The sequence below is a fragment of the Lampetra fluviatilis genome, chromosome 81, assembly GCF_964198595.1.
Source record: "Lampetra fluviatilis chromosome 81, kcLamFluv1.1, whole genome shotgun sequence".
In the NCBI taxonomy this organism is placed as follows: Eukaryota; Metazoa; Chordata; class Hyperoartia; order Petromyzontiformes; family Petromyzontidae; genus Lampetra; species Lampetra fluviatilis.
The window spans coordinates 1,002,590-1,025,147 of NC_136355.1; the positions used below are offsets into that span (position 1 = coordinate 1,002,590).

General features: G+C 48.2%; 2 protein-coding genes across 5 annotated transcripts; one reads left to right on the forward strand and one right to left on the reverse strand.

Moving 5' to 3' along the window:
• Positions 1-3,320: 3,320 nt before the first annotated feature.
• On the reverse strand, positions 3,321-9,385 carry LOC144953736 (uncharacterized). 3 transcript variants are annotated; one of them, XM_078884324.1, is made up of 4 exons: positions 9,339-9,355; positions 7,641-7,705; positions 7,433-7,498; positions 3,321-5,759 (listed from the first exon to the last, which is right to left on the reverse strand). In XM_078884324.1, the coding sequence occupies exons 3-4, from the start codon at positions 7,477-7,479 to the stop codon at positions 4,739-4,741; spliced, it is 1,068 nt and encodes a 355-aa protein (XP_078740450.1). In that variant the 5' UTR covers positions 7,480-7,498; positions 7,641-7,705; positions 9,339-9,355; the 3' UTR covers positions 3,321-4,738. The 3 variants fall into 3 exon arrangements, with proteins under 3 accessions (XP_078740450.1, XP_078740448.1, XP_078740451.1); XM_078884322.1 differs by lacking the exon at positions 7,641-7,705 and having other exon boundaries at positions 9,339-9,385; XM_078884325.1 differs by lacking the exons at positions 7,433-7,498; positions 9,339-9,355 and having other exon boundaries at positions 7,641-9,310.
• Positions 9,386-10,176: 791 nt separating this feature from the next.
• LOC144953734 (uncharacterized) lies at positions 10,177-15,453 on the forward strand. Of its 2 annotated transcripts, XM_078884319.1 has the most exons (3): positions 10,177-10,211; positions 10,854-11,021; positions 13,133-15,453. In XM_078884319.1, exon 3 carries the CDS (start codon positions 13,207-13,209, stop codon positions 14,344-14,346), a length of 1,140 nt encoding a protein of 379 aa, XP_078740445.1. In that variant the 5' UTR covers positions 10,177-10,211; positions 10,854-11,021; positions 13,133-13,206; the 3' UTR covers positions 14,347-15,453. The 2 variants fall into 2 exon arrangements, with proteins under 2 accessions (XP_078740445.1, XP_078740446.1); XM_078884320.1 differs by lacking the exon at positions 10,177-10,211 and having other exon boundaries at positions 10,227-11,021.
• Positions 15,454-22,558: the final 7,105 nt, after the last annotated feature.

Genomic DNA, 22,558 nt, shown 5'->3' on the forward strand with positions numbered 1-22,558 from the left:
CCATACGTGGCCGACCCCTACATCTGTCGCTGAGGTTCGAAGCTTTGTTGGCTTCGCATCTTACTACCGTCGCTTTGTGCGCAACTTTGCGACAGTCACAAAGCCTCTCCACGCGCTCACCGCAAAGGGACAAGTTTCGCTGAGGCACGGAGAAGGAAGAGGCCTTTGTCGCGCTCCGGCCATCCCTGACAGATGTGCCCGCCTTGGGATATCCAGACTTCTCACGGCCGTCTGTGCTCGACACTGACGCCAGCGACACGGCCATAGGGGCGGTGTTGGCCCAAGTGGTGGATGGTGTTGAGCGAGTCGTGGCATTTGGGAGTCGAGTATTGTCACCCACCGAGCAGCGGTATTGCGTCACCCACAGAGAGCTGTTGGCCATTGTTTTTTTTGTGCCACTGTATAGACCCTACTTATACGGTCGACGCTTTACCATTCGTACTGACCATGCGGAACTACAATATTCATTGCACATTTATCAGCCTTCGGGCCAGCTGTCCCGGTGGCTCAAAGTGCTCCAAGAGTACTCATTCGAGGTCATGCACAGGAAGGGTACTCAGCACGGAAATGCCAATGGCCTCTCTAGGCAGCCTCAGGAGAGGGGGGTGTGTGTGCTCAACGGGATCGAGTCGCTGTAGGGATACGAGTAGCGTCGGGGCACAGTTTGGTTAGGACGACCGAGGTCCTGCCCATCAACTTCGGCTTAGGAATCCTAAGAGAGGAGTGGTCACGCTTGCGGATGCAGGATACCTCTCTGCTCAAGCTGCGACACCGGGTTAGGCCTGACGGTCAAACCCCCTCTCAGCCGACCACTCCGCCAATTGCCCTACACGACGGCCTACTCATGCGCAGGGACCCTGAGCTCGATAAATATTGTCTGGTGGTTCCTGTTGTTCTATGAGGGAGATTAACTAGGTTGGTTCATGAAAAGTTGATGCACCTGAGGGTCCACAAAACATGTTGACCCTCAAGCACGACCACTATTGGCCAGGCATGGAAGGGGACGTTTCCCTATTTGTAAAAGGAAGTCATGACTGTGCGTGCCGGAAGACCCCAGTTGCGCGGGACCGACCCCCACTAGTCCATCCAAGTTTCGCGCGTTAACGAACTGGTGGCCCTCGATATTTTGGGACCCTTTCCAACTTCCGGAAGGGGCCATAGGTATCTTCTGGTGTGGGTCGAATACCTTACACGTTGGCCCATGGCGTGGCCCTTGCCAGACCAATCGGCCACATCTATCAGAGTGGCTGTTGACCGACCAAGGTGGAAATTTTTCTTCAAGGCTGCTCAAAGAGGTCTGTGATCTCCTGGGCACCAAGAAGGTTCGAACCTCGCCCTACCACCCTCAGACCGACGGGATGGTTGAGTGTCTCAACCGCACTCTCACGTCCATGCTGTGCCACCATGTCAACGAGTCTCAGTCAGACTGGGACTTGCTGATTCTGGGCGTCCTTGCCGCGTATAGGCTGGCTCCTCATGCCTCAACGGGGTTTCACCCTTTTACCTGATGTACAGGAGAGAATCGAAGCCCCCTATGCAGGTGCAATTGGGTCTGCAGCCGCCTCTTAAGAAATCCGCCGTGCCGGCGTTAATGAGAGCCACGCTCAACAGACTGCACGATGCTCGACAGGCGGCCATTAACAATTCGGCCAGTCGCCAAGCGGCTAACGAACGCCTACCAAGGCATCAGGCTTCAGGGGTTCCATGGGTCACAGGGGACAAGGCTTGGTTCTATTGCCCGCAAGTGCCCGTCGGTACATCACCTATGTTTCACTGCCCTTGGCAAGGTCCCGTTGACATCATGGAGGCCCGCAGGCCACAGTGTGTGCGCATTCGATACGGTCACCGCCAATGGATAGTCCACCCCTCTAGGTTAAAGAGGTATGTGCCACCTCGTTCAGTTAGTCCATCCCCACTCACGGAGCGGCCGGTTTGTGATGCGTCCCACGAGCCGGGTCGCCCGGCCCAGGACGCTATGCAGAATAATCCACCTGCCTGTACGCCCTCAGAACCTCTCCAAGTCGGTCCTGCTGTCCCGTGCATGGGGCCCACGACAACGGGACCTGCATCAGCAGATGCCTCGCCACACCCGATACTGGACGCCGCCCATGGTAGCGGACCTGCAGCGCACACGCGCTCCAGGGCCGCTCGGTTTCGCTGACTGCCAGAGGCCGTCCGGCCGGCCACCAGCAATCGCTGACATCGTTTCGCCAGCCGCCCTGGGGAGGGGGCCTTCCCGCCCCGCCATCCTGCCTGTCTTCAGTGTTGTTCCCCATCTCAGACATCACCTCCCCCTTGGCACTCCGGACCTCCTTCTCTTGTTGGTCATAATTACAAATTGCGGGGTGCTGGCGTTGCGGGTTGTTTGCCAGGCCTAAAGTTGTGTTATCAGCCGAGACGGCTGTTTTTATGGGGGGGGGGGATTGATGTAGAGTAGTGGAAGTGAGGGCATCAGCAGGAAAGAGCTGGGGAGAGGGTCGGGGTCGTTGTGGGGAGCCGAGAGAACGGAAGACTCGAGGGAACGGAAGACACGCCGCTCGGCACCAAGACCCTTGCCCGGAGTCGGAGTGGGATTTAGTGGGGGTCAGGATAGGCCGAGGAGTTAAGCGGGTACCAGGACGGTCCACGGGAAGGACCAAGTACCTACCTCTGGTGTGATCCGGTGATTCTGTACGTAAGTGTAATAGTCAATAAACTGGCAAGTCCTTACAGAGAATCTCGTATCCGTGTGAGTTTACACCACTACACATACGAGTAGTGTGATTCTAATACGACAGCAATGGGATTCTAATCATTCTAATGAGATTGTAATCCCACACCTTTGTTTATTGTGGATCTATTCATGGTGTAACTCGTTGATAGTGTGTTAGTGTATAGGTTATAGCTAATAGTGGTAGAGTTCACAGTGTTAAAGCACACACGAGTGGGCATACACTAATATCCATACACAGCAGTGTACATACACAAAAGAGTGCACATATACACAAAACCGGACACGTATTTTCCTGCAGTGTACACTTACTGGACACGTACAGGAAGAAATATCACAGGCGGCCGAACCTCACTGGTGGCTGGGAACAACACGCGACATAGGACCAACTAACGATGGGACGCTTGGGAGACAGGGCGACAAGATGGCGCCACGTGTTTTTCCACGGCAGCAGCAGCAGCAGCATCGCGAGCAGTGCAGTCGTTACGCATTCTGTACAGGAATCTCGCTGTCAACCACGAACGGTCGAGCCATAGTCGTGAGCGATCGCCAAACTTGGCACCTCAATAGAATTTGCGCGAAACCGCAAAACCAATATAACTCAACTCGAGAGTGTTTGGGATTGCTGTACGCTTTCCTTTCTGTTGAACTTTTACTTAAGAGTGGTGTTTAGATGCATGCAACCTTTAAATCAATGATGGGTTCCATTGGGTTATTTATTTCATAGAGAAACAATTATTTGTTTGAGATGCAGATGATACATCTAAGCTGACACTTTGCGTCCCACAAACATCCGCAGTCACATGAATACAAGAAGGCATTGCTCATATTCATACCACACCATCGATCTGTACCAAAGATCCCATATTCTAAACGTGACCCTTATACACGCACATTGTTATAGACTCACAATCGGTTAATGCATAATCATCCGTTCATGATGCTAGATATTTTTTTAAAGCCATCAAATTTACGAAATCATAAGAACCAGAAGTGTATTTCCCAAGAAAAGTTCATTGAGCAGAAAATGTTTTTCAAGGGCGACTCAGCCTGGCAGACATCAAAGCATTCCACACAATTGCAGTTAAAACAAAGAAACATAATAATAGCAATTATGTTGTAAACTTATATTCACACCTCAACATTAGTGATTTTAATTAAGAGAATTTGAATGAGGATCTAAGATGGCTGAATGGAGATGCCAAAAGACGAAACTTCTTAGCTGGTTTCAAAGACTTTGCGGCATCTACATTAAATAAAAAATGAACCCGTAAAAACAAAGTTTTTCACTATAAATCCTTTATATGCGTGGCATCGGTTTTATTTTATTATTCATTTCTGTTTTTCTTGAGTAAGAGTTTCATTTTTATCACATTGGTATTTTAAATTAAATATGAAAAAAAAATTCCTAAAAAGTGGAAAATTTTGGAAAAAAATTTTCACGAAAATAAATTGTCACGCACAACGAGTCTGTGTGCAAAATGTCAGCTCAATTGGATCACGGGAAGTGGGTTAAAAAACGACCGAAAGATTTGCACGGTCGTAAGCGTGCAAGCAAGTGAACTTAATATAAAGGATTTAAAAATTCATTACTGGTTGGATGACGCTGACAGCTGCATGCATAGTTGTCACTGGAAACACCTGTGAATAAGGTGACTGCTATGGGAATTATTTGTGTCCTGCTCCTGGTTAAAGACCTTCCCAAACTCCACACGTGCAGGGCCATCCTACTCTGCTTTGTCCAAAAACTTCGAAGAAAAATATGTCCTTCATAGCCTAAACAGACTTTTCAAGCAAATGCTGTAAGCGAGCACCTATGAAGGCCGGCACAGTACACAAGGAGGTAGGTGGCCAGCACCACACCTGACCACCTTTGTCTCCCCGGTGGAAAAGTTTACACTCCGCAACAGGTACTTATTTAAGGCTGAGTTGACCTAGAGGAGGTCCAGGACCGAGTCAGATAATCATAGCCGATGTTGACCATGGACGGGAGTAAAACTCTAGTTGCAGGGCTCGCATAACATCGCGCTAACCACTACACGATCGCTCCCCCAAAAACTGCTCCCACACCTCTACATCCACAAACTCCTGGGGGTCATCTCGCCCTCCCTCAGAGTCCAAATTCTCCTCCTGCTTCACGCTGCCTCCATCCATCTGGAGGTCGGGTCCTGGAGTTGAGTCATCTTCATAATTTGCGTTCACTTCACATTTCATCTTCACTTCTTCACATTCCACCTTAACATCTTCACATTCCAACTTCACCTCTCCACATTCCGCCTTCAATTCTTCACATTCCCACTTCACTTCTTCATGTTCCACCTTCACTGCTGGCCACGTTGCTAAACTGGGGTTATCTTCTGCTTCTTGTTGCATGCAAAATGGGCTCAATACAGCACTTTCACTTTTCGATTCCACCTCCATCTTCTTGTGGATCTTCTCATGCCTATTTCGGTTGTCTGACCCTGCAAATGTCTTCCCACACACCGTGCACTTAAAGGGCATCTCGCTTGTGTGTTGTCTCTGGTGAACGTTACGAGATCTTGACTGTGTAAACGTTTTACCACACACAGTGCACTTGAAGGGCTTCTCGCCTGTGTGTGTTCTCTGGTGAATTTTAAGATGTGATGACCGTTTAAATGCCTTCTCACATGAAGTGCACTTCAAGGGCTTATCACGTGAGTGTGTTCTCTGATGTTGTGAAACATTTCCTGAATCTGCAAATGCCTTTCCACACACAGTGCACTTGAAAGTCTTCTCGCCTGTGTGTGTTCTCTGGTGACTTTGAAGTTGGGATAACCGTCGAAATGCCTTCTGACACACAGTGCACTTGAAGGGCTTCACGTCTGTGTGCGGTCTCTGGTGAATTTTAAGTTGTGATGACTGTCTAAATGTCTTCTCACACAAAGTGCACTTGAAGGGCTTCTTGGCCATGTGTAAATTCTGGTGCAGATTCATGTGTCCAGTGTGGTCCGTGCCGTATGGAAACTGCTCGCATTGGTGCCTTCTAGCACCGGGCTGTCTCTTGCATCTCTGCTCCATTTCATTCAACCTACACATTACACACAATATATACACACACATTACACGAAATATACATGATACATACACATTATACAACACCTACACATTACACGCAATATACACAATATGCATATGCATTACACACCCACACACAGTACACCCAGCAGATATATACACACATTAAACACAATATACACAGACAATATACACTTAGATGCAGTACACCCAGCCAAACATAAGCTGCTTGGGGGCATGCGGTGGCTGGGCATGCGGGCTACATGACGCAGCCAATGCAGACTCGCTTTCCGGAGGAGTTCAATTATTACTTTTTAAAACTACAAACTATTAATATTTTACCAGGTAAGATCCGCTGAGATACGTAGCTTTTTTTAACAAGCGACCTGGCCATAAATAATATCTCAACGAAGCAGCTTACCATCATGTGGAAATGTATAGCAGCCAAAAACTTTAAACGCACGTTTCTAAATGTGGATGGAAAAACTGTAGGACCGGATAAAAATCCACTTGACCACGGGGACAACAAAACCAACTTCAAATATATAGGTATCAAGGCAGGTATTGAATCTACAACCTTCTGTATACCAGACAATGTAGTTAACATCTCACCAAAACTGATGCGACTGTGTCCAGATCTTTCAATGATCCCTGAACCCCTCACATGAATCATTGTGGTTAAACCCAGGATGGATCATAGGCAGGCTAGCCTGAAAATTACAAACTGTCACAGATGTTCAGTTAGAGGGCTCCCCGTTTTGCAACCATAGATAAGGGAGGGCATAACTGTGGCCAAAAAGACCTCAAACTATGTATGGAGTGAAAGACCAGGTAGCTTCCACACAGCGTTGTGCAGCTGATGAAAAGATAATGCCACTCAATTGATTTGGCTTGAGACCTCGATTTGCAAACCGGAGCTGGTCAAAATCATGCTGCCCAAGTACAGAAACTTGTACACCAAGCATATGAACACACATTACACATATTCTACAGATATTATACACTCACATGCAGTACACAAAGCAGACATACTAACACAATACACACATTTTACACTCACACGCAGTACACCCAGCAGATATATACACATTACACACAATACGCATTACACATGTAGTACACACAGCAGATATACATACACATTAGAAATAATATATACACAATGACAAAGCCCCCCCCCCCGCCCCCCCCGTATAGCCTTAACAAACTGTTCGGGCAAGTGGGTGGGTGAGTGAGTGAGCAGGTGAATGAGTGGGTGGATGAGTGGGTGGGTGGATGAGTGGGTGGGTGGGTAAGTGAATGGGTGAGTGGGTGAGTAGGTGAGTCAGTGATTAAGTGAGTGGGTGCTAATGTGTAATGTTTTGATGTTGTCTGTCGACCGAGTTTCCCTTGAAAAGGAACTTTTTAGCTCAATGGGCTTCACACAGGAATTACTCTTCTGCCTGAACCTTTCTGCCCGAACCTTTCTGCGCAGAGTTTGCATATTCTGCCCCTGTTTTAACGGGTTTCCGTCCATTAAAAAAAATACATGCAAAAAAAACCCAAATGCAATTGAAATAGCATCTGTATGCTGAAAATGTAGTTGCCTGCAAACTACCCAAGTGAATTATAACAAACGCAGCGGCAACACTGCCCCCCACTGTTGCAAAGATTTGTCAAGGATAGTCCTGAAAGTGAGGATCTCACCGGTGAGGTACAGCAGGCTTGAGACAAAGTGAACGAGGATAATTCATCCAAAGTAAATAGCCAGCCCTGCACAGAGAAGTAGTAGGCCAGACATGAACCGCTGACGTAAGTTAAGGGAAAAACAACTGTACAACGTAAATCCAAGTTACATATTGAAGGTTTGGCACAACATCGCGTGGCAACCAGGGCGGATGATTTATAGACGGACCAGTGTAGAACGACGACACAGCGAAGGGACAGGAACGTAGCGAAGGACTCGGCCGAGTGTCGTCCCTTCAGTGAGGTGAAGCAATGAGCCAGGCCGAGGACAAATGAGACAGAGAGAGAGAATCGCCATCAGTGAAGAGCGGCGGAGAAGCCCCACGCTCTAGCGAGTCGCTGTCACAGCCTGGACGGCGAGGCTTCAGCTGGGTAGACAACCACCAAAACAACCACAACAACCACTAATACCACAACACAACTACCACAACCACCACAACAACCGCAACCACCACAACCACTACAACTACCGACAACCACAGCAACCACCACGACAACCACTAATACCACAACACAACTACTACAACCACCACAACAACCGCAACCACCACAACCACTACAACTACCGACAACCACAGCAACCAGCACCACAATAACAACCACAAGCACCACAACAATCACAACAGAATCAGAATGTTGTATTTATACTGCAGGAGCAATCTGATGAGATGTAAATCACTTCTTCACAGATGTCCAGTATGGGCACGGGGTAAGAACGTTACAACACAATACAAAAAACACGATATTAGCGCACAGTACAATAAAGATAAACAAATCACCCACACACATACAGATAAAACTAAGCCATCCCAATCCTACCAGGCGAAGCTCACCGATGTATAAGCGACCTGGCTATCACAAATTATAGATAAAAAGTGGCGTATCACGTGGACAATTACAGCAGGCAAATCATCTAAATAATCTCAATGCCTGTTTCTAAATGTAGAGGGGGGGAGAACCGGAGAACCCAGAGAAAACATCCACGGGACCACGGAGAGAGAGAGACACCGCAAACTCCAAAAATTAAGAAGGCATCAGGGTTGGGATCGAATCCACGACCTCCTGCATACCAGGCGAAATAGTTAACATCTCCTAGCCACCGTAGTGATGATGAGTGACGTGAAAACTCCAAATATACAGCAGGCATCAGGGTCGGGATCGAACCCACGACCTCCTGCATACAAGGCGAGGTAGTTAACATTTTAAAGTTTGTGGGTGCTATACAATTCCAGGTGATAAGCCACTTTCGTTGAGCCATCATTTGTTACAAATGAGATGTGTAGCACAACTACAACAACCATATCAACACCACAACCAATACCACCACAACACGACCACCACTACAAATACAAAAACCACAACCAATACCACCACAACAAAACCACCACTACCACCACCACAACACAACAACCATTACCATAAGCACCACAACACAACCACAAGAATACAATGACCACAACAGCACCACAAAACAACCACAACAACCACCACAACACTTCCACCACAACACAACCACCACCACACCACCACAACACAACCACACAACCACCACTACCACCATCACAACATAACCACCACCACAACACAACCACCACCACACAACCACCACAACACAACCACCATTACAACACAACCACCACCACAACACAACCACCACACAACCACCACTACCACCATCACAACATAACCACCACCACAACACAACCACCACCACACAACCACCACAACCACCACAACACAAGCGCCACCACAACACAAGCGCCACCACAACACAAGCGCCACCACAACACAAGCGCCACCACAACACAAGCGCCACCACAACACAACCACCACAACACAACCACCACCAAAACTACGATGTCAGCACCTCTGCTCATAGATCAACGGAGTCGACTCCATGACGTCACTTCCTGGTTCACGGGTCGTCTCGTGACGTCATCGACCGCGAAACGCGCGGGGGGGGGGAAAGGGGCGGGGGGGGGAAAGGGGCGGGGGGGGGAAAGGGGCGGGGGGGGGAAAAGGGGGGGGGGGGGGAAAGGGGCGGGGGGGGGGGAAAGGGGCGGGGGGGGGGAAAAGGGGCGAGGGGGAAAGGGGCGGGGGGGGGGGAAGGGGCGGGGGGGGGGGAAGGGGCGGGGGGGGGGGAAAGGGGCGGGGGAAAGGGGCGGGGGGGGGGAAGGGGCGGGGGGAAAAAAGGGGCGGGGGGGGGGAAAGGGGCGGGGGGGGGGAAAGGGGCGGGGGGGGGGAAAGGGGCGGGGGGGGGGAAAGGGGCGGGGGGTGGGGAAAGGGGCGGGGGGGGGGAAAGGGGCGGGGGGGGAAAGGGGCGGGGGGGGGGAAAGGGGCGGGGGGGGGGAAAGGGGCGGGGGGGGGGAAAGGGGCGGGGGGGGGGAAAGGGGCGGGGGGGGGGGGAAAGGGGCGGGGGGGGGGAAAGGGGCGGGGGGGGGGAAAGGGGCGGGGGGGGGGAAAGGGGCGGGGGGGGGGGGAAAGGGGCGGGGGGGGGGGGAAAGGGGCGGGGGGGGGGGGAAAGGGGCGGGGGGGGGGGAAAGGGGCGGGGGGGGGGGGAAAGGGGCGGGGGGGGGGGGAAAGGGGCGGGGGGGGGGGGAAAGGGGCGGGGGGGGGGGGAAAGGGGCGGGGGGGGGGGGAAAGGGGCGGGGGGGGGGGGAAAGGGGCGGGGGAGCGTCACGTGCTTGTGACGTCACGAGACGACCCCTGAACCAGGAAGTGACGTCGGGGAGTCGACTCTGTGAGTCTCTGAGCAGAGGTGCTGACATCGTAGTTGTGGTGGTGGTGATTGTGGTGGTTATGTTGTGGTTGTGTTGTTGTGGTGGTGGTTGTGGTGGTGGTTGTTATGTGGTGGTCATAGTTGTGGTGGTTGTGTTGGTCATAGTTGTTGTGGTCGTAGTTGTTGTGGTCGTAGTTGTGGTGGTTGTAGTTGCGGTCGTCGTAGTTGTGGTCGTAGTTGTTGTTTTGGTTGTGGTTTTAGTGCTCGTAGTAGTGGTGGTTGCTGCAGGGACGGATCAAGGTTCTTGTAGGCCCTAAGTGATAACTTTCAACAGCTGCTACTGATGCCCACGTTACTACCGCCGCTGCCTTCGATCTCGCCTAGATTGAAGCAGGCTGCTTTATGTGAGGAGCTCGCAAATCCTTGAAAGATCTGGACAGTCCCATCGGTGAACTCCTCCAACAGGCGAGGCTACGTCGGCTGGGTCATGTGCCCCGTATGCCCAGCCACTGCATGCCCAAGCAGCTTTTGTTAAGTTATATACAGGAGCCTAAACGGGTGTGTCATGGGCTAAAGATGAGGTGATATTATACAGGACGATGTGTGAGTGATGTGATACAGGAGGATGTGGAGCTGAGTTAACTTGTTCACGACTGGTACCAGCGGTGTCAAGATCGGCCTCTGGAGGAGGAGGCTCGTGAAGGACGCTACTGGACAGTTGGAGGCAGTCGCCCTCCAGCAACAACGGAGGGCAGAGGAGCGACGCTCTCTACAAATGAGAGGAGCGCCGGGTGGCTAAAACACATCGAGCTGGCACAGTAGAGGACACAGGTGATGCATCTGCCAATTATCTCAGTCAACCCATTGTATCTGGGTCTGTCTTGTGACCAGCCAGCAGGTGTTCAACAATTCACATGGCCTTAAAGTGCACAGTGCCTGGCACAAGCACGTGGTGATGTCACAACAGTGTCAAATAGTTTATTGTTGTGTGTATATGTATATATGTTTTCTGTGTAATATGTATGTATTGCTCCTGGGTGTACTGCATGTGATCGATGCCCGGGTGCAGTCGAGGGATGGCTCCTTATTGCTCAACCATGTTAGGAGCCCATCTTCTTGGTTCTTTTGGTAAAGTCACGTAGAAGGGAAGTAATAAAATAATAAAAATAAAACATAATAAAATAATTCTCACGACGTTTCGGCCACAACGCAAGCAGCCGTCCTCAGGTGAAGAATGAAGCACCACCTAGTTCGGAGCGTATATTTAAGCTGGGTTTGAGGGGGGAGGTGGGAAGAAGAGTGCCTTGACAGAAGAATTTGCATATCAAGAGGAATTTAGCATATTTATGGGAAATGCGTAGAAGGTGGGCGGGGGGTTTCAAAGTCATATTAAGCCCGTGCATTATGCAGGATTAGCAGCATCAAAGGGAGGGGATGGGGGTAGCATTAACAAAGGGAAGGAATGTTAATAGTATGTAGCTGCAGTTACTAAACAACCACTTAAAAAACTAAAGTATAAACTACATAGTATCATCAGTATACTAAATATACTCTCCAATAAGCGGAGCTACTAACAGGAAGTAATACATTACAATTCTATGTCGCAAAAAATATAATATGCTTCCAGCTAAACTTTTTTCTCTTACATCACATGGGTCTACCCCGTACTATATACTACCATAGACAAACCCAGCATTAAATTATATATTGTATTACTATACACCACTCTATATCTTCGACTTTAATATTGCCATAAGTATTATTCTACCCACCCTACTGTATACCACACTGCTGTATATTCACTACACAATTACGATACTGTATATTACCTTATATATTGCATTAAACATTACAATTTTATACTATTTATATCTGCTATACACTATACCATTGACCATCGCGTGAAAGATACTAAAAGGAAGCAACGAAATATGTCAATGGGAGAGTGGTGAAAGGAGACTTGCAGAGGAGCAAAGAATCCATTCCCTGTGGAGAATACAATGTCTGGAACCACATCTCCAAAATCCTGATTATACACAAGATCCAGGTCCGATTCAACACAGTACATAAAATCCGTGATCTGGTCCCGTCTGTAAAAGATGTGGTTCCAGACATACAGTACCCTGGCGTCTACAAACTAAGTTGCCTCTGTGGTAGCAGTTACATTGGAGAAACCAAACGACATGTCTCGGACCGCATCCGTGAACATAAAGCAGACCTGAAACATGGTAGGACAAACACCTCAGCCGTGGCAGATCACTGTTACATTTCAGTGGGCTCACATGACATTGACTTCTCCAAGACAGAGGTTCTCTGCAAGCCATCTGGCTACCATGAGAGATTCCTTCATGAGGCGATCCACACATATACACACAGAGACATTTTCAACCGAGAAGATGGATTCTGGCTCAGCAATCATTGGAAGGACGTAATAAACCATTTCGTATCTTAACTGATTTTGTTCACGTTTACGGTGACTTTCAGACCGCAGTCCACTCACTGGCATTGACTATATATCTTGTATTCTCCACAGGGAATGGATTCTTTGCTCCGCTGCAAGTCTCCTTTCACCACTCTCCCATTGACATATTTATAGAAAAATAATAGAAAAGGCCCTTCCTCCAGTATTTGTACGGCAATAAGGAATGTGAAGCTGGTAAATGAGCAAAGACCTTAGGTCATATTTGTTCTTCGAAACAGTGAGGAGATCCAGCAGGTAGTCCGCTGATTTTTTTGTAAGTACATCGTGAATAATACTACGTGTGCGTGTATAATCTGTGTATATTGTGTGTAATGTGTGCATCTCATGTCCCCTGGGTGTACTGTGTGTCAGTATGTAACGCGTGTGTATATTGTGTAAGGTGTAGATGTGTATAATGTGGAGGTGTTCTATAATGTGTGTCATGTATATTGGTTATATATATTTTGTGTGTAATGTGTAGGTTGAATGACATGAAGCAGAGACTCAAGACAGCCCAGTGGTAGAAGGAATCAATGCGAGCAGTGTCCATACGACATGAGCCACACTGGACACATTCATTTCAACCACAAATTACACATGGCCAAGAAGACCTTCAAGTGTACTATATGCGAGAAGGTATTTCGACGTTTACCACTACTTAGAACTCACCAGAGACAACACACAGGAGAGAAGCCCTTTAAGTGCACTGTCTGTGGTAAAGCGTTTCCACGGTCAGGATCTCTTAATGCTCACCAGAAAACACACGCAGCCGAAAAACCCTTCAAATGCACTGTGTGTGGAAAGGCATTTGCAACTTCAGGAATTTTGTTTCAACATCAGAAAACACACTCAAGTGATAAGCCCTTCAAGTGCACTTTGTGTGAGAAGACATTTAGACAGGCATCACATCTCCAAATTCACCAGATAAAACACACTGGCGAGAAGCCCTTCAAGTGCACTGTTTGTGGTAAAGCGTTTACATGTTCAGGATCTCTTAACGTTCACCAGAGACAACACACAGGCGAGAAGCCCTTCAAGTGCACTGTGTGCGGTAAAGCGTTTACATGTTCAGGATCTCTTAATGTTCACCAGAGACAACACACAGGCGAGAAGCCCTTCAAGTGCACTGTGTGTTGGAAAGCATTTACACGCTCAAGATGTCTTACCATTCACCAGAGACAACACACAGGCGAGAAGCCCTTCAAGTGCACTGTGTGTGGTAAAGCATTTACACGCTCAAGATGTCTTACCATTCACCAGAGACAACACACAGGTGAGAAGCCTTTCAAGTGCACTGTGTGTGGGAAGTTATTCACACGGTTAGACAACCGAAATAGGCATGAGAAGATCCATGTGGAGAAGGAGGTGGAATCGAGCCCATCTCGCATGCAACAAGACCCAAAAGACAACCCGAGTTTAGCAACGTGGCCAGCAGTGAAGGTTGAATGGGAAGAAGTGAAGGGGGAATGTGAAGAGGTGAAGGTGGAATGTGAAAATGTGAAGATGGAATGTGAAGAAGTGAAGGTGGAATGTGAAGATGAAGACTCAACTCCAGGCCCCGACCTCCAGGTGAATGGAGGCAGCGTCAAGCAGGAGGAGCATTCGGACTCTGAGGGAGGGCGAGGTGACCCCCAGAAGGTTGTGGATGTGGAGGTGTGGGTGGAGTTTTTGGCGGAGGGATCGTGCAGTCGTTAGTGTGCTGTCTTACGAGCGCGGGAACCCGAGTTTGATTCCCTTTCACGGTCTACATCGGTGACAATTATCTGAATTGGTCCTGGGCCTCCCCTAGGTCAACTCATCCTCAAATGAGTACCTGGTGTGGTGCCTAAACACCACTGGGAAGACAAAGGTGGACGGGCATGGTCCTGGCCACCCACCCCCTCGTGTACCGTGCCGGCCTTCATCGGTGCTCGCTGCCACACTTGTCTTAAAAGTCTGTTCAGGCTCTCAAGGGGCAAATTTATCATCGAAGTTTTTGGACAAAGCAGATTGAGGGCCCAGCACGTTTGAAGTGGGTCTGGAAAGGTCTGAAAGAATTCCCAATGAGGTCACCTTATTTACAGGCATTTCTCATTACAACAATACGTGCAGCTGTCGGCGTCATCCACTCAGAGGTTACCTTTCATTTAACGTAGCTACCCCAAAGCCTTGGGAACCACCTAAGAAGTTTCGTCTCTTGGAATCTCCATCCGGCCATCTTCTGTCATTCAAACTGACTCTCTTTTAAAATTACCAACGTTTAGGTGTGAATGCTATTTTACAACGTAATTACTATTATTACATTTATTTGTTTTATCTGTAATTGGGTGGAATGCTTTGATGTTACTTACTGGCCCGAGTCGCCCTTAAAACAAATCTCTGCTCAATGGGGTTTGCTCGGCAAATATACTTCTGGTTCCTCAGATTCTGTAAATCTTAGCATTATGAACGAATGATTACCCATCAACCGACTGTGAGTCTCGATGTAACAAGTTGCGTGTATCGGGGTCACGTATAGAATATGGGATGTCTGGACAGATCGATTGTGTACTATGAATATGAGCAATGCCCTTGTATTCATGTGACTGCAGATGTTTGTGCGACACGAACTGTCAGCTTAGAAGTGTAGGTACCATCTTCCTCTCGAGAACAATTCGTAGTTTTCTTTAAAATAAGGAACCTAATGGGACCTGTCTCTGCCTCGCTGTGCATTTCTCTACACCACATCGTCTAATAACACACAAAAAAAGGATAAACGTCAAAAATCCGATGCGTTTAATAAAAATGAAAGAAAGCTGGTGGATAAACAACGGATAAAATGAATTTTTTTTTTACTTTTTTAACACGCTTTCATGAAATGTACTAAAAAGTAATATATACATTTTCTGTTCAAGTACATTGCATTATATATATGTTTCATGTACTCTTGTTGTAACTGACTAAATGAAAGCGTGGGGCGCGCGTACTATTTTTGAGCAAATGTGTCTGTATTCACAATGGAAAGTAAGTGGGTCAGGGACTCTGAAAGCACAAACAACAACCCAGAGCCCAGGCCTACTGATGGTATCAAAGGCCTTGACCAAGTGAATAAAGTGCACACATGGACTAACACGCACACATGGACCTACAGACACGCAAATAAATGTACTTACACTGACTAACATGGAGGCACGCACACACAGCGACTTTAGACACACACATGGAGTTACACATATCAATGTACACACAGACATACGTGACCTCACACACACATTGACGCAAACAACAACCGCCATTCACCACTAAGTGGCGGTGATGTCACCACGACGCTTGTGCCAGGCCATGTGCACCTTGAGGCCATGTGCACCTTGAGGCCACGTGAAGTGTCGAACGCCTGCTGGCAAGAGGTCACGGGGCAGACCCAGGTGCCACGGGTCGACTGACTGAGATGACCGAGATGATTGGCTGATGCACCACCTGTGCCCCCTACTGTGCCAACTTGCTGTGTTTTAGCCATCCGGCGCTCAGCTCGTGAGCGTCTCTCCTCCGCCCTCCGTTGTTGCTGGAGGGCAACTGCCTCCAACTGCCCATTAGCGTCCTTCACGAGCCTCCTCCACAGAGGCCGATCTTGACACCGCTGGTACCAGTCATCGGCAAGTCCACTCAGCTCCACGTCCTCCTGTACCACATCACTCCATCTCTTCTCTAGCCTGTGCCGCGCCCGTTTAGCCCCCTCGATCCGGCCGAACAAAAGCTGTTTAGGCATGTGGTGGCTGGGCATGCAGGCAACATGACCCAGCCAACGCAGCCTTGGCTGCCGGAGGAGCTCACCGATGGGACTTTTCCCAGATCTTTCAAGGATGTGTGAGCTCCTCGCACAATCCAGCCTGGTTAAACCCAGGATGGATCGTAGGCCGGCCAGCCTAAATGTTTCCAACCGGCGATGATGCTCCATTATGGGGGTCCACGTTGTGGGGGTGGAGTGTCCGATAGTACAAAATACTCAGGCAGGTGCTTAGGTTTGGTGGGGCTGATGGTAAGGCCCCACCTCTTAGTGGCTCGCTCCAGTCTCAGCAGCAGCGTCTTCAACTCCTCCTCTGAATGAGCAGCAATTACCAAATCATCGGCATACATAACGTGGTTGACCAATAGGGAGCCATCCCTTGATCGCACCCGGGCATTGATCAGCCTCCCATTATATCTGTACCAAATGGAGATTCCCTCGGTACAGCTATTGAAGGCTTCACGAACTACGTGGTCAAAATAGATGTTAAATAATGTGGGAGCCAGAGGACATCCCCGTCGCACCCCAAGGTGTACAGGGAAATGCTCTGACTCCCGGCCACGTAGTTGAACCCAGTCACGCTCACCATCATGAGGGTCCTTAATGATCGTGAGCAGAGGGTTAGGGACTGAAAGCATGAACAACAGAGAGCCCAGGCCTACTGATGGTATCATAGGCCTTGACCAGGTCAATAAAACAGAGATGTAGGTCTTGTTGAAATGCTCTATACTTCTGCTGTAGCAGATGGACAGAAAATATGGCATCTGTGCAGTACTGCCCTTTCCTGAAACCGCATTGGGGCTCCGCAAGCCTCTCCTCAGCGTGCCTAGCAAGGCGATGTTGAATAATCCTTGCCAGGACCTTACCCGGCACACTGATTAGTGAGGTGCCCCTGTAGCCACTGAGGCAGACTCCATCTCCTCAGCAACCCGCGACCACCACCTATCCTTGCAGCGCCTTATGACTCTGAACCTCCGAGCGAAGGCTGCGGTCAGCCTCCTCATTCTCTGGCGTCGGATGCTGTAGCCGATGAGAGTGGGCCTGTCGCTTTTTCTCAACTATCCTGAACACCTCCTCTGTCAGCCAGGGTCTCTGGGGAGGTCTGGACCGCGTACCCAAAGCAGCCATTGCAGCTGCATGAGTCACAGTCCTAAACCTCACCCATTTACCCTCGACATCAGGAGGAGTGGGGGACGATGCCAACCCCAGCTGCAAGCGATGATGAAATTATCGCTTGCAATTTTCATTAGCTAACTGAGACCAGGCCATTTTAGGTTGGAATGGGGTCCTGGGTGTACACCGACCACCGGAGTGGAAGAATAGCAGGCGCATCTTACAGATGGGCAAATCAGCTCCACGGTAGGTCCTGGTGTCAAGGACATGGGCTCGCATCCGCTGGTCCGTCACTATGTAGTCCAGCAGATGTTCTTGCTGGGACCCGGCATGCATCACTGATGTTGTCTGGATGCGCCGATGCCGGAACAGCGTGTTGGTAATTACCAGCCCATGGGCTGCACAAAAATCTAGCAGCCTCCTACCGTTGTTATTGAGCTGATCTGGCCCATGCCTTCCAATCACTCCAGACTAGGTGCCAGCATCACGACCAACTCGGGCATTGAAGTCACCCAACAAGATGACTCTGTCCCGAGTGACCACTTTAGCCAGCACCTGTGACAGGAGATCATAGAAGGCATCCGACTCATCGGCTTTGCCTGCATCCCTCCACGGATGTTCGTTTTCGGTGGGGGCATAAGTAACCACGACCACCACTCCTCGCCTCCGGTTGATAGGAAGGCAAGCCCACACCTCACCGCCACACTCCCACGCCCCCTTAATTATTTTGTTCAGAAGAAGAGCCACACCCTGTTGTTTGGCAGTCTCCTGCCCCGAGTAGAGGACTCATGGTGGCAAGAGCCAGATCCGGTCCACCGGACCTCCTGAATGCCACAGAGATCCAGGCGGTACCGGTCCAGCTCCCGACAAAGGAGTGGCAGCCTCTCCTCCTCAGTGAGCGTTCGAACATTCCACGTGGCCATCTGTATTGGCTTTTCGTTGTTTCTGGAGGAGCCTCAAGGGTGAAGATTCAATCTCCTAGCTCCGCCAATTGGGGTTTGGCCGGGAGACGTCATAGACGCCTGTCCCCCCGGGGCCTCCGGCACAAGCTTATTAGTTACATATTTTTGTTTAATTCCTAGTTTAGTGGCAATGAATTGAAGGTGGAGGGGTTACCAGCCCCTCGCACCCGTCCAGAGCCCCCGTTTAGCCACTGTGGTGGTCACAGACGCCATGAGGGGAGACGCCAATGGGCATTGGTCCTCCCCCCACAGCACTGTCCACGACAGAGTTGCCCGTCCGGCACCACGAGGAGGTAGGGGGTTGTTTTGCCGGACCCAAACACATATGTACTTACACACACACACATATCGACTAAGACACACATTGACTTGTGTGTGTAAGACACACATGGACTTACACACACACACATGGACCCACACACACACATCGACGTGCACAACAATCCCCAATGATGGCACAGCTATCAGCCTCGAAGCAGTACGTATCAGTAAATAGCGTGACGTGACCAATGAAAACAATGGAAATGCATAGAAGAAATAAGCTGAAATAAGTGTAAATTAAAGAGCAGCAGTACGCACAGGTAAGTTGAGAAGCAGGCTACAGTCTTGATTATAGACTGGCAGGTCGCCGACTCAATGGCATAAGCATTGCTACAGTCGACATTAAAAGCTGGAAATACGGGCAGCAGCTGAAAAAGCAAGATACAGTCGACATGAAAGGCTGGCAGTACACTGAGTGTGGTAAAGAAGCAGGCACCAGATTATAGACTGGCATATACTCATAATGGCCAAAAGGCAAACTAGCAGTGTAGATAATAGAGTGCCAGTGCACTGACGTTAATTAATGAGCATGCAGCGGTCCACAGCACAGACTGGCAGTACACCATCGCAGCGTAAAAAAAAACAGCAAAAAAAGGGAATATTTAGCAATCTAGTAATGAAAAATACGTTTTCTGCAAACAAACATTATTATTGTAATCTTTGCCAACGTATTTGATAATAGTGTAGGGGATCTGCGAGCCACCCTCAAGCACACGCACCACGCAAACACGGCGTCACCCGGACCAAGACGTGCCAGATGGGAGTGTGTATTGAAGATGCGTTAAAGGGCGCTGTGGGACGGGTGTTCGAGGTGGGTTGTGGAACGAGTGTAGCTGTGCATTGGTGAATTAAAGAAGTGCTTCAAACCATTATCGACTCCTCCTCAATAGTAAACAATGAACCTGAGTTATCTGCACACAAACATTATGAATGTAATATTTGCCAACGTATTTGTTTCGTAATAGTAAACAATGAAGCGGAGTTGTTATCTGCACGCAAAATTATTATTGTAATGTTTGGCAACTTATTATTTCGATTTAAAGCTTTCGTGAAATAATAAAATAATAAAACATAATACAATAAAAATTCTCACGACGTTTCAGCCACAACACAAGCAGCCGTCATCAGGTGAAGAAACAGAGCTGTCGGAAAGACAGTGTCCCAATGAACACCGCCAAGCTTGGCAGCGTATATTTAAGCTGGGTCGGGGGGAGGAGAGCGCCTTGACAAAGGAGTTTACATATCAACACTGGAATTAAGCATATTGATGGAAAATGCAGATATGGGATTAGTCACTCCTTGTGGATTGTGTAGGTGGTGGGGGGGGTCTCAAATTCATATTATGCTAGTGTATTATGTAGGATTAGCAGTGATAAAGGGAGGAAGTAGGATTAGCAGTAATAAAGGGAGGGAAATTTTAATCGTAAGAAGCTGCAGCAGCCAAACCACCGCGTATCAAGATCGTGCATTGTGTGGACAACAAAGAAGGAGGAGTTTCTAAAGAACTGCAAATACCCTACTACCATATAATACACCTGTGTGAAAAAACGAAATAATAACTACATCAATATAATCAATGTGCTCAATATACTCTCCAATAAGCTGAGCTATTAACATTAAGTAACTGGGTATACGCTACACAACAAAATTCAAGAACTATTCATCGATGGCAGCTATACAAAAAATAAAAAGAGACCCCACCAACAGCCTCGTCATCAAAACCAACAAAATCATTTCTGATTCAACCACATTAATTGATCAAACCAAACAGTTCTCGTTGAAACTTGTGGTCAGGCCACCAAGATTATATGGCCTACCAAAAATACATAAAGAAGATACACCATTTCGTCCAATTGTGTTACTATCAACTCCCCCACCTACAAACTAGATCGTTTTTTGTCTGAAATCCTGCGGCCTTTCACTGGAAAAACCACCTCTGTGGTACTAAACTCTACCCACCTGGTATCGACAATCAAGGGTATTTCCCTGTCCCCAGACGAACTTCTTGTCAGTTTTGATGTGGTTTCCTTATTCACCAAAGTTCCTGTACCTGACACCATCGCAATCATTGAAGACTTGGTTCATCAAGGATTGAATACGGAGGTACCCCCCATGGTGAGATACTGCTTAAGCAATGCATACTTCACCTGGAATGAATGGGCTCCCCTCTATCTCCGGTTGTAGCCAACGTTTTCATGGAGAAATTTGAGACTGACGCCATCCAGACTGCCTCTCGACGCTCGATCTTTATGGAAGAGGTACGTGGATGACACTTTTGTCATCTGGCCACATGGCCGGCTTGCTCTAGACACATTCCTCGACCACATCAATTCCATACACCCAGCCATCAGATTCACCATGGAAGTCGAAAAAGATCGCAAGCTACCCTTTTTGGATGTCCTAGTTAAGAGGAGACCTGATGGTTGAATGAGCCACTCTGTCTACAGGAAAGCTACCCATACGGATGCTTACCTAAAACCGGATTCCCACCACCATCCATCCCAGAAGAATTTTCTCATCAAGACTCTACACCATGAAGCCCAATGCATCTCCGACCATGAACACATTGCCTGTGAACTCAAGCACGTACACCTAGCTCTCAAGGCTAATGGTTACTCCAACTACACAATCCGCAAAGCCATCACTCCAACCATGAAGAAGGATCCTCTTGAGGAGCCTTTCAAAACCATCAACTTACCCTACATTGCGGGGGTCACAAAAAGACCTCCAAAATCTTGAACAAACACAAGATCCAGGTCCGATTCAACACAGTACATAAAATCCGTGATCTGGTCCCTTCTGTAAAAGATGTGGTTCCAGACATACAGTACCCTGGCATCTACAAACTAAGTTGCCTCTGTGGTAGCAGTTACATTGGAGAAACGAAACGACATGTCTCGGACCGCATCCGTGAACATAAAGCAGACTTGAAACACGGTAGAACGAACACCTCAGCCGTGGCAGACCATTGTTATAATTCAGTGGGCTCACATGACATTGACTTCTCCAAGACGGAGGCTCTCTGAAGGCCATCCGGCTACCATGAGAGATTCGTTCATGAGGCCATCCACATATATAAACACAGAGACCATTTCAACCCGAGAAGATGGACTCTGGCTCAGCAATCATTGGAAGGACGTGATAAACCATTTCGGGTCTTAACTGATTGTGTTCACGTTTTCTCCTCACGAAATGGAGTCTTTGCTCTGCTGCAAGTCTCCCTCTCCCACTCTCCCATTGACATATTTCGTTGCTTCCTCTTGGTACCTTTCACGCGACGATCAATGAGATGGTGTATAGCAGATTGTAGAATAATAAATAGTATAACAGTGTAATGTCTAATATAATTTATAAGGTAATATATATTATCGTAATTGTATAGTGAATATACAGCAGTGTTGTATACAGTAGGGTGTGTAGAATAATACATAGTGTAATATTACAATGTATAGTCTAAGGTGGTGTATAGTAACGCAGTGTATAATTCAATGTTCTGGCAGTGTATAGTACGGGGTATATCCGTGTGATGTAAGAAAAAAGTTTAGCTGGAGGCATATTATATAGTGTAGCGTATACCCAGTTACTTAATGTTAATAGCTCAGCTTATAGGAAAGTATATTAAGCACATTGATTATTCTTTGGTTCTTTCGGTAAAGTCACGTATAAAGATAAAATAATAAATTAAATAATAGCATACTATGACGTTTCGATTGCAACACAAGCAATCATCATCAGGTATAAAAGAAATAGCAACAAAAACCTAACTAGA